This window comes from Oryctolagus cuniculus, chromosome 1, assembly GCF_964237555.1.
Source record: "Oryctolagus cuniculus chromosome 1, mOryCun1.1, whole genome shotgun sequence".
NCBI classification, from domain to species: domain Eukaryota; kingdom Metazoa; phylum Chordata; class Mammalia; order Lagomorpha; family Leporidae; genus Oryctolagus; species Oryctolagus cuniculus.
In genome coordinates this window covers 160,733,138-160,745,926 of record NC_091432.1, presented here as the reverse complement: position 1 = coordinate 160,745,926, position 12,789 = coordinate 160,733,138, and the positions used below count along the sequence as shown (strand labels likewise).

The 12,789-nt window shown below is 38.6% G+C and overlaps 1 protein-coding gene across 3 annotated transcripts in view; it reads right to left on the bottom strand.

Annotated features, from left to right (window-relative positions):
* Positions 1-12,789, bottom strand: part of PTAR1 (protein prenyltransferase alpha subunit repeat containing 1) — a 55,749-nt gene that overhangs the window by 24,526 nt on the left and 18,434 nt on the right. For 2 of the 3 annotated variants that reach the window (XM_008256252.4, XM_051846459.2), the window contains exon 4: positions 1,881-1,985. The exons of the other annotated variant lie outside the window; for it this stretch is intronic. In XM_008256252.4, coding sequence (XP_008254474.2) covers positions 1,881-1,985 — 105 coding nt within the window. The remainder of the gene's footprint in view (positions 1-1,880; positions 1,986-12,789) is intronic. 3 annotated transcript variants of the gene reach the window in all.

Below are 12,789 nucleotides of genomic sequence, written 5' to 3'. Positions count from 1 at the left end.
TCCCCTCTGTCTAGTTGAGCTATGCATAACATGTACTTAAGTCAAAAGTACCAACTACTTAATCTGTACAATTTTGTTCATACAAATATTTTCCTCATATGAAAGCTTCCTTTTGGGCTAAAAATTTCCAACCTCAAAGGTACAGAAAACTGAATAAGCAAATTCATTTTGTCATTTTTTTTCATTTGGTAACTTTTAAATAATATTTAAAATTTTAACAATAGGATATTATTATATTTATAACTATAAAATACTGCCTTATAAAAAAAATTAGACAAGAGCCAGTGCTGTGGGACAGTGGGTTAAGCCACCACCTACAGCACCAGCATCCCATATTGGCACTGGTTAGAGTCCCGACTGCTCCACTTCCAATCCAGCTCCCTGTTTCCTGTGCTTAGGAAAGCAGTGGAAGATGGCCCAAGTGATTGGGCCTTTGCACCCAAGTGGGAGATTTCAGATGAAGCTCTTAGCTCCTGGCTTCAGCTTAGTCTAGCCCTGGCAGTTGCAGCTAGTTGGGGAATTAGACAGTGGATTCAAGATTTCTCTTTCTGTAACTATGCCTTTCAAATAAACAAATAAAGCTTTTTAGAAAAATTAGACCAGCCAATAAATTGGTGGATGCATATTCAACAGTTCCTTCACCTGCTATGATCCCTTTCCTCCTTCCTCAGAATCAAGTACCTCTCTGAGGTTTACTATCTAGGTTCCTCGTAGTAAGAAATAAAATACAACTGAAGGAGATTGCAATCCTAACCAAAGGTAAGGTAACAGGTAAGACACCTTGAACCAACACAAGTTCCTAAAGACACTCACAATTTAAGGAAACTTAACAGTAACTTAACGAACTAAGATCAGACTTCTTCGGAGTAACTTCTCCATTAATGCTGGCCAACAAACCCACACCATCCCATTTTAGCCAAACAAGAGTAGTTAGGAAGGATCCAAGAGGAAGATGCTGCCAGGCAGCCAGGACTGTGAGAGTCCTTATGTGCCTCAGGCTGGCTGACCAACTGTCTCAGGCTTGTAATCTAAAACTGTTCTTCGCATGTGTATTCTTAGCAACTTTAGCTTAGCCTACACTCCATCTCAGCCTTAATTTTCTCTGTAAATTAATTTTAATAACCAAAACCATCTACACTACCATCTTTATAAGGAACACAACTGAAAACTTCTAAAAACCCAAGGTGTTCATTAGAGTTGACTATCTAAATGCAATCTTCAAAACTGCTTCAGATACTTAGTAGTAACAGCTAACATTTATCGAGTATTTAATACACAGGTTTATATGTATTATCTCATGTAAACTCAAACACTACTCTACAAGACAGGTATAATTATTATTCCCATTTTACAAATGAAAAAACTGAGGCTCTGATAAATTAAATAATCCCCCATGTAGCAAGCAACAAACCTAGATTTAAATGTAGGTAACTTCACTACAGAACTCGTGCTTTGCAACACTGGCAGTCTGCCTCATACACTGTGCTTCTTTTTCCAGTCATCCTGAATTCTACAAAGACTGCTATGTTATAAATTAACCACACTGTGGCCAGCACTGTGGTGTAGTGGGCAAAGCCACCTCCTGTAGTGCCAGCATCCCATATGGGTGCTGGTTGGAGACCCGGCTGCTTCACTTTCAACCCAGATCTCTACTGTGGCCTGGGAAGGTAGAAGAAGATGGCCCCGGTCCTTGGGCCCCTGCACCCACGTGGGAAGAAGCTCCTAGTTTCGGATAGGCGCAGCTCCGACTATTGCAGCCAACTGGGGAGTGAACCAGTGGATGGAAGACCTCTCTCTCTCTCTCTCCTTCTCTGTATAGCTCTGGCTTTCAAATAAATAAATAAATCTTTGAAATAAATAAATAAATAAATTGACCACACCTGTGAATCCATGTTTCCGGACTCTTTGGAAACTTAGTTAAGGCCAATTTTCCAAGATGTAAATCTTTAATTGGATTTAAAGTGCCCGAGAGGATCAGTTCTTTCCTGCAAAAGAAAAAATTATTAAAGAAAAAAGCACTGTCTCCTCCTATCTAAACATTCTGCATAGCTTTTAACATAACTTCATTATGAAATGAATTTCCACAAATGAACAACAAAAACAAAGCTACTACTACATCAGAGTAATCAAGAATGCATTCTCAGAATCTCAAAATAAATTAATAAGAGAAGCTCTTAAATCAACAGTCGATCTTTAGTTAACTATTTCAGAGGGGACAAAAGTATTTTTGGCCTATCTCATTTTTTTTTTTTTTTTTTTGAAAGGCAGAGTTAGACAGTGAGAGAGAGAGAGAGACAGAGAGAAAGGTCTTCCTTTTTTCTGTTGGTTCACCCCCGAAATGGCCACTACGGTTGGCGAGCTGCACCGATCCAAAGCCAGGATCCAGGTGCTTCCTCCTGATCTCCCATGCAGGTGCAGAGCCCAAGCACTTGGGCCATCCTCCACTGCCTTCCTGGGCCACAGCAGAGAGCTGGACTGGAAGAGGAGCAACCGGGACAGAATCAGTGCCCCAACCGGGACTAGAACCTGGGGTGCCGGCACCACAGGTGGAGGATTAGCCTAGTGAGCCTTGGCGCTGGCCGGCCTATCTCATTTCTAAGTATTACTGATCTGACAGCAATATCTGGGAGGCACACCGAATACTTGGTAAGGATTGCGCTAACTTCCTAAATAGTATATTGGTATGTTCTAGTTTATTATAAAAATATCCAAACCAAACATAGAAAATGGTATGTTTGAAATTAATGGGGGGAAAATCATTCACTGAGTCACTACCCTAACAGAACTACTATTTCTTATTTTAGAATTCTCTTCTATTGGCCGGTACCACAGCTCACTTGGCTAATCATCTGCCTGTGGCGCCGGCACCCCGGGTTCTAGTCCCAGTTGGGGCGCCAGATTCTCTCCCGTTAGCTCCTCTTCCAGTCCAGCTCTCTGCTGTGGCCCAGGAAGGCAGTGGAGGATGGCCCAAGTGCTTGGGCCCTGCACCCACGTGGGAGACCAGAAGGAAGCACCTGGCTCCTAGCTTCGGATCGGTGCAGTGCACCAGCCATAGGAGCCATTTGGGGGCTAAACCAACGGAAGGAAGACCTTTCTCTCTGTCTCTCTCTCACTAACTCTGCCTGTCAAAAAAAAAAAAAAAAAAAAAAAAAAAAAAAAAAAAAAAAAAGCTCTTCTATCGTTCCTCATATGCAAATATTTTAACATAATTCACACATTGCTCTCATATCTTAAGAAGTTCCCTAAAGAACATTTGAAATGATCAAGTAATTTTCATTCAGTAACTATGCTATAATATAATGACATCTTCCTTTACTGTTACATATTTACACTGCTTCCAACTTTTTGATATTCTAAAAGAATTCTAGATACAGAAAAGACTTTGTAATTATGACTTCTTTGTTTTATGTTACTATGTAGAATAAGTTTTCAAGAGAGACATTACCAAGTAAAATACTTGATATTTTGATGCATTAGACTACGTCTTTTTTAAATAAGCAGCAGAAGCATCTTTAAGTGATGTAAGGTTTTTGCTGTTTTAAAACAGCAAGCTCAGTCAAAGCTTAAATGCAATTACAAAGGATGTCTCATAGAGTTCTGTATCTATTTTTCAGGTAAATACAATTTATGTTCAATTTCTCCAATTTTTAATCAGCACTGACATTACTGATTATGTACCCAATGTGTCCATTATTTTATAATATAACTGTTATTAGTCTAAAATGCCCTTCCTGTGGTAGTGATTATTTATTTTAGAGAAGTTTTTTTTGTTTGTTTGTTTGTTTTTCTGACAGGCAGAGTGGATAGTGAGAGAGAGAGACAGAGAGAAAGGTCTTCCTTTTTGCCGTTGGTTCACCCTCCAATGGCCGCCACGGCTGGCGCACTGCGGCCGGCACATGCACTGACCCGAAGGCAGAAGCCAGGTGCTTCTCCTGGTCTCCCATGGGGTGCAGGGCCCAAGCACTTGGGCCATCCTCTACTGCCTTCCCGGGCCAAAGCAGAGAGCTGGCCTGGAAGAGGGGCAACTGGGAAAGAATCCAGCGTCCCAACCGGGACTAGAACCCGGTGTGCCAGCGCCACTAGGTGGAGGATTAGCCTATTGAGCCGCGGCGCCGGCCTATTTTAGAGAAGTTTAAGACAAACAAAACCAAAGTCCATCTTTTATACATCGCTTACTTAGATAGATTTAGTTCCAAATCGCAACCCTACCTTCTTTCCAACAATAAACTATTTCTATATTTTTATAAGAAAAATAACTTCCTCTTTCCTGAAAATATTAAGCAGTGATTATTAAATGAATGCACTTTATAAACATTTTTTTTTTTTTTTACAGGCAGAGTGGACAGTGAGAGAGAGAGAGAGACAGAGAGAAAGGTCTTCCTTTGCCATTGGTTCACCCTCCAATGGCCGCCGCGGCCAGTGTGCTGCGCCCGGCGCACCACGCTGATCCGATGGCAGGAACCAGGTGCTTCTCCTGGTCTCCCATGGGGTGCAGGGCCCAAGCACTTGGGCCATCCTCCACTGCACTCCCGGCCACAGCAGAGAGCTGGCCTGGAAGAGGGGCAACCGGGACAGAATCCGGCGCCCCGACCGGGACTAGAACCCGGTGTGCCGGCGCCGCAAGGCGGAGGATTAGCCTGTTGAGCCACGGCGCCGGCACATTTTTAGATTAATAACTTCACCTTTTAAAATACTTTGAATATCCAGAAAGTTATTAGTAATTTTAGTGATTGAACTATTTTCCTTTCAATGTACAGGAATCCTATTTGTCATTTAAAAAATCTAAATGCAACAGCCAATTATTTTTTTAGTCATCAGTGACATTTTGTTTATATGTACATGTCAAGATACCTTGAAGTAAAGAGGCACAGAAAAGCCTGCTCTAAGTGCTTCTCAAGGTGGAGTCCCTGCCTACAGCATCAGCAAAATCTGCTTCTGAGAAATGCAATGCTCAGGCCTCACCCCAAACCCACTGTTCAGAAACAGGTGGGCAAAGCACCTTGTGTTCAGAGAGCCCTTCAGGTGATCTGCATTAAATATTAAAACCACTACTGTACAGAATATATTGTATCAAGCTTAATTTCCATTTACTAACTTTAAGACCATTCCTTATTTATAAATGGTGCCTTCCTTTACAGACACATATACTCAGAAAAAAAGAGGAAATAATCAAAATTTGCTTCAGAAAAGACCTTGTCATTAAATTACAAAGTTTCTTAAATTCTGAGCACTCTACTAATTTCCACATTTTGAACAAAAAAGTAGTATTTTGGAAAGACATCTTAGCCTGAATAAATACCTGAATAAATGGTATATTTAGACACTTAAAAAGATCATTTGATAATATAACAACAAAATTTTATTAACAATTTAATGAACTTTCTTGGAGATGCGATACTGTTGTTACCAGTTTTTTAAAAATCAGCTTAAAAAGAAATATGCTAAGTGGTTAAGTTGTAGCATTCACTTTACCTAAAGGTACTGTAAAAAAAAAAAATAGCTGCTCTAATGAATCTTCAGACTCATACAGGAATCTGACTTGAGAAAATTTACTTATCACGCATGAAGTCATAAAGCACTGCAATGCCAACAACTTAAAACATAATGGGCTCTGGAAAACCCTGCTAGGTAATCAGAAAAAAAGCTCTCATAAGCATTTCAGGCATGGGAAGCCAAGACACAGTGGCAAAAAATGATCTACATGAAGGATCTCTGTGAGTGAGATTCCAGTGGAAAGAAGGAGCCATCAAAGAAGGATGTACTTTTCTCTGGAGGGAGAAGAGAACTTCTACTTTGACTATGGCTCTGTCTAAATACTGACAGTCTGTGGACTCAAAAGGCTTCCATAGCCTTGGCAGCTCATGACAAAGGCTTTGGGTGATTACTGATGTCATAAATAAGAGTGTCAATTGTTAAATCAACAGCAGCATTCACTGGACACTTACTCCCCATGTAGGATCTTTGTCGTTAACGAATTGTACTATGAGAATTAACAGTAAAACTAGCCTTCAAACAGTACTTTATACTTTGTGTGTCAGTGTGGGTGCAAACTGTTGAAATCTTTACTTGGTATAGAGTTAGTCTTCTGTATATAAAAATAAGTAAAAATGAATCTTAATGAAGGATGGGATGAGAGAGGAAGTAGGAGGTGGGACAGGAGTGGGAGTGGGAGGGCGGGTATGGAAGGAAGAACCCCTACATTCCCAAAGCTGTACCTATGAAATTTGTATTCATTAAATAAAGCATTCTTAAAAAAAAAAAAAAAAAAAAAAAAAAGGAGAGCTCTCCTAATGACAAAGTCATTGATATCAATAAAGTGTGTGAGGAGTTTGAATAAAACTGATCAAATGTAAGGAAAAATTTATCATAAAATATTGTACATGTTGTTTCAAAGTTGTGTAAGAGTAACTACCACAAGAAGGCATTTACTTATTTTAGGTGTGTCTCTTAAAAGCTTTCATGTTGGTATGTGCTCAAAAAGCATTTTCCTGGATTTTTCTTTCCAACACACTGAAAAAGCCTCACTTCTACTTTAATGTTTGAACCTTAGGTGGCACACTGCTAAGAGAAGAGTGAGAAATAGAGCAAAAGTCATCAAATGTGGAGAATTCTAGGAGAGGAAAAGGTACAAATTATTCTAGGATAGATAACAGGACTGATAAGGAACAGTGCTATGGAACTTTGTTGTGTGACAAAAATATGTAAGTTAGGGCTACCTTCTTTTACAACAGGGGTGGGGATCATCTAGCCTGTGAAATCATTTGGTCTGACTCCTGAGAATTTACTCAAAGGAAATGAAATCAGCATATGAGAGTGAACCGTACTCCCATGATTATTGTAGCTCAATTCACAGTAGCTAAGATATGGAATCAACCCAGATGTCCATCAACTGAAGACTGGATAAAGAAATTATGGGACATGTACACCATGTAACATTACTCAATGATAAAAAAAAAATTAAATCCTGTCATTTACAACAAAATGGATGAAACTGGAAAACATCATACTTAATGAAATAAGCCAGTCCCCAAAACACAAATACTGTATGTTCTCTCTGATCTGTGGTAACTAATAGAGTACCTAAAAGATAACCTATAGAAGTGAAATTGGGGGCCAGCGCTGTGGCACAGAGGGTTAATGCCCTGGCCTGAAACGCAGGCATCTCATATCTCGAGACCTGGCTGCTCCGCTTCCAATCCAGCTCTCTGGTATGGCCTGGGAAAGCAGAAGATGGCCCAAGTCCTTGGGCCTCTGCACCCATATGCGAGACCTTGAAGAAGCTCCTGGCTCCTGGCTTCAGATGGGCATAGCTCTGGCCATTGTGGCCAATTGGGGAGTGAACCATCAGATGGAAGATGTCTGTCTGTCTCTGTCTCTCTCTCTGTCTCTCTCTCTCTGCTTCTCCTCTCTCTGTGTAATGCTAACTTTCAAATAAATAAATAAATCTTGAAGAAAAAAAAGATACAAAAGAATCCCGTGTGAAATACATCTGTGCGTTTCCAAGGCTAGAACTTATTAAAAAAAAAAAGGTGAAACTGACACTTTGAGATTGTGATGACTTTGAACAGTCCTTGTCTTGACTATTGAGGAACAGATTTTTTTTAATAATATTCGTTGAACTCTATACTTAGTAGAGTGTTAATCTTATGTGTATAAAGTTAATTGAAAATAGATCATAGTAAAAAACAAGGATGGGAATAGGAGAGGGAGGAGGAAGAAGGATGGGAGTGCAGGTGGAAGGGAGGGTAGGATGGGAACAATCACTTATGTTCCTAAATTTGTATATATGAAATGCATGAAGTTTGTATACCTTAAATAAAAGGTTTCTAGGTAAAAAATAAATAAATAAATAAATACTAATCCCAGCAAATACTAATACTAATTCCAGAAAAAAGAAAAACAAAAGAAATAAATTATTTGGTCTGGTCCTGCCAAGGCAACCACAGGTAGGACTCAAAATTCAACAGATTTTCAGCAGGCTAATTTTAAGTTGTTAATTTTGCATGGCCCCATGTGATGTTACTAAAATCCAAATAGCCCTTGGCAGAAAAAATGTTCCTCATCCTTGTTTTAAAAGGACACAAAGGAGAGCACAGTGAAGGATTCTTAAAATAATTCAGTTAGCACCTCTTCACGACAAATGAGAGAAAACTGAGTCAAATAGTGAGCAAAGTATTTTGCATGATGCTGATCTTATGAACAGACAATAGTTAGGGGATTGGGGATGGAAGATCACAGAGGCAGAGTGTCATTTTTGCATCATACCAAGGGCACACTATAGACATGACTTATCACTGCTGAGGTCAACTTCTATTACCTGGCTGAGAAACAGTATGTCAAGTTTCTTTATTAGTTTTTGGAAGGAAGTCACTATTATTTTTCTGATTCAGTGCACAGCCTGCCTATAAGGAGCAGGAAGGCAGGCTCTTCCTCCTTGAGGGAGGTTATCTATGTAAATTAACACAGGTATCTGTTTTCTCCTAAATATTTATTCATTCATTCATGTCAGTATTAACTTATGCATACCCATTTAACACTCTGTGGAACAATAGTCCCCTCATATACCAGTTTCACATTCTGTGATTTCAGTTATCTAAAGTCCACTGAAGTAAAAAAATATTACATGGTTGATCTTCTGTATATAAAGATAATTGAAAATTAATCTTGATGTGAATGGAAGGGGAGAGGGAGTGGGAGAGGGGAGTGTTGTGGGTGGGAGGGAAGTTATGGGGGGGGAAGCTATTGTAATCCATAAGCTGTACTTTGGAAATTTATGTTCATTAAATAAAATAAAAAAATATTACATGGAAAATTTCAGAAATAAATAAGTTTTAAATTGTGCCAAAACCTGTTCTGTCTCCTCCTTTTGTCTAGCATATCTATACTGTACATGCTCCCCATCTATTACTCATTTCATTTCATAAGTATTTACAGGGCTTAGTACCATCAGAGGCTTCAAGCACGCATTGTGGGTGTTAGAACACCTCTCTACAGATAATGGGGTACTACTGGATTTATTCTGCTGCTCAAATCATTCCAGCTTTAGTCACTGCAAATTCTTTGATTTGGTTCCTGATGTTCCTCTAACATATCTCTACCATATTTTTTTCTTTGAGCACTTCCTTACTTTTTATCTCTACAAGATGCCCTTGGCTTGGATCAGGTCTATTTTTATGATCCTTGCTCTGGTCCTAGAATCAGCCATTTTTCCAAAGAGTTCAGCTCTTCTTACTAGAGAACGTATTAGAAACTAACATGAGTTCCGAGATTTGATTGTTTTTGATTTATTAAAACAACAACTTCATGTGGTTCAACCTGATATTATTTTATAGATAGAAAATTGAGTCATGGAGAGAATCAGTAATTTGCTTAAGTTTTCCTGGCTCAGAACATCCAAACATGAAATCTACATAAAATAATTTAAATCAATAGGCTATGAGTAAAGAACATAAATCATTGAAGCCTGGTGTCAACTACTCTATCGTAGTTGCTAGAAACATGTTTTGTTGATTCTCAGTTCAGGCTGATGAAAACTGTTATTATAAATTCAAACCATTTTATCACTTAATTCACCAATTTTCAAAGCAAATTCAAAGCAGAAATGATAGTTATTATTTTTTTAAAATAACCAGCTAGTTTTTAAACTATGTACATTGACTACTGTAAACACAGGAGATCATCTCAAAAACTTATTCTTGCCCCAGACTTTAACAACCACAAGCTGAATAAGAGGTGTATTAACACATTTTCTTTTTTTTTTTTTTTTAACTTTATTTGACAGAGTTATAGACAGAGAAAAAGGTCTTCCTTCCGTTGGTTCACTCCCCTAATGAGCAGGGCTGCCCAAGCACTTGGGCCATCCTCCACTGCCCTCACGGCCACAGCAGAGAGCTGGAATGGAAGAGGAGCAACCAGGACAGAATCCGGCGCCCCAGCTGGGACTAGAACCTGGGGTGCCGGCGCCACAGGCGGAGGATCAGCCAAGTGAGCCAGGGTGCCAGCTATTAACACATCTTTTAGCAATTTCCGAAACAGTCAAAATCACTTAATGCCCAATTAAACATAAGTATTTGATTTGCAACAGAGACCTCAAAAGGGTACAGACATTTACTTAGAAAGTTAGTTTTTTTTTTTTTTCTCAAAATGTAGCCCTTATTCTCTATCTTTGTATGTCAATATGTTACAAATTTACTACAGCACATATCCATTAAAAAATTTAAGATTCCCTGTCTTCTCACTTAGGACAAAATTTTACTAATCATCTTACTAGATTAACTTCTATAAACATCACTGAAGTTAAGATTTGGGAACAATCTCCTTTCCTAAGAAGACCAAACACACACAATCAAAAAAACAGTTTCAAAAAAGTATTAGAAAATAGTCACCTACTTCGAATCTTTTATTTCACAGATAAAACTAAACTCTTGAGAAACTGATGGTTTTCTCCAAAGTAAACTGCTAATGAACTGATGAAGCGGAACAATCCCATGAATCTTAAGACTAAGTTCTTCCAAAATGGAATTAACTGCACTACAGAACATATAATGAATAATGTATATCTACATATATCTACACATATATGTATATATTATGGTTGTAATAATTTCATGCTGAAGAACTTTCAATTTCTAATGTTGAATGCTAAAACATGAATAAAAATGGTATTTACCATTCCCTATTACCCTCATTTCTTTTTCATTTAATTTATTTTCAGTACCCAGTTTGTAAACTCTGTATCTATCCTGTGCCAGACAGGAGAGTTAGATACCATGGAAACAAAGGAGGGTGGGGCCTCCTCAGTCCTTACCCTTAAGAAAGTTCCCAATTATAAGACCATAATACCATCCTAAATTTCATTTGCAGATTCTTCCTCATCTTGCAAATGCTACAATAATGCTGTCCAACAGAAATACAGGGTGATTCACCAATGTGAACTATTAATCTGATTTTAAATTTTCCAACAGTAGTATTAAAAACAAGTATATTTTATTTGATATATGCAAAATGTATATAATGTAATAATATATATAATGTAATAATATTATGTATATAATAAATGTAATTTCAACAAGTCATCAACATAAAAACCCTGAGACATTTCAGTTTAGGGAGTGTCTAGTCTTCAAAATCTGATGTATAGTTTATATTTGTAGCATTTCTCAACTAAAACTGGTCACATTTCAAGGATTCAACAGCCATGTATGGCAGTAGCTATAGCACTGGACTGTGCAAAACTGTAATGTCCTGGTGTTTTGGATTAGTTCTAACTATAACCGTTCCTCTGGATCTCAAACACTTTCATGGCTTTAAAATCATCTATAGCCAGTGATACCCAAATTTATATCAAGCCCACACCTGTTTTCTGAACTTTAGATTAACGTACAACCACCTGGACACAAACCTAACTTATCCCAAATTAAACTCTTGGCCTCCAACCACTAATCCCCAACTAAAACTCTCCTTTTCCAGACATCCTCATTTTAGTAAACGGCAACTCCATCTACTCAGTTGCTCAGAGCAAAAACCAGAGCCAAGCTTGATTCCCCTGAGTCTCACATCCGATTTATCTTCTGTCTATCAAATCTGTCCAGAATTTTACTACTTCTTACCACTTCCACTGCTGAGCTCTTCTTCAAGGCACCCAAACTACTGCAAACACTTTCTAAGTTCCTAAGCACTTCCTGCACTCCTACAGTTTATTTTCTGAACAGGAACTTAAAACCCAAAATATCGCCCTTCCTTGTCTTGAAAACCTTTATTGACTTTCTTTGTTACCCAAAGTAAATTCGAAGTTCCCACAATGGCTTATGAAGATCTACAAGGTGGCATGTACCAATGCCATCTCACTATTCCAAGTGATCAATTTCAGTTCACAATTGATCATAATGAAAGGACTAAGAGTCAAAGGGAGCACATAAACAAGTCTAGTACCTGCTAACACTAACCGATGGAATAAATAAAGGGGAGAGTGATCCAACATGGGAAGTGAGATACTCAGCAGACTCATAGAATGGCAGATGTCCTAAATAGCACTCTGGCCTCAGAATCAGCCCTAAAGGCATTCGGATCTGGCTGAAAAGCCCATGAGAGTAATTCAGGCATGGAAAGCCAAGACACTCTGGCAAAAGATCTCTGCGAGTGAGATCCCAGTGGAAAGAACAGGTCTTCAAAGAAGGAGGTACCTTTCTCTGAAGGGAGGAGAGAACCTCCACTTTGACTATGACCTTGTCTAAACAAGATAAGAATCGGAGAACTCAGAGGGCTTCCATAGCCTTGGAAACTCATGACTGGAGCATAGGGAGACTACTGATGCCATAGACAGGAGCGTCAATTGGTAAAGTCAACAACAGGAGTCACTGTGCACTTACTCCTCATGTAGGATCTCTGTCCTTAATGTGCTGTGTACTGGGATTTAATGCTATAACGAGTACTCAAACAATATATTTCACTTTGTGTTTCTATGGGGGTGCAAACTGTTGAAATCTTTACTTAATTTATACTAAACTGATCCTCTGTAAAAAAAAAAAAAAAAAGAAATTGTCAACTCCCAACTTGACTCTCACTGGGATTAAACATGACAATAGGTCTGATCTGATTTCATCATCATTTAAAAAAAATCATCTATTATTTTTCACTTTATGTTTCTGTGTGGGAGCAAACTGTTGAAATCCTTACTTAATGTATACTAAGCTGATCTTCTGTATATTAAGATAATCGAAAATGAATCTTGATGTGAATGGAAGGGGAGAGGGAGTGGGAAAGGGGAGGGTAGTGAGTGGGAGGGACGGT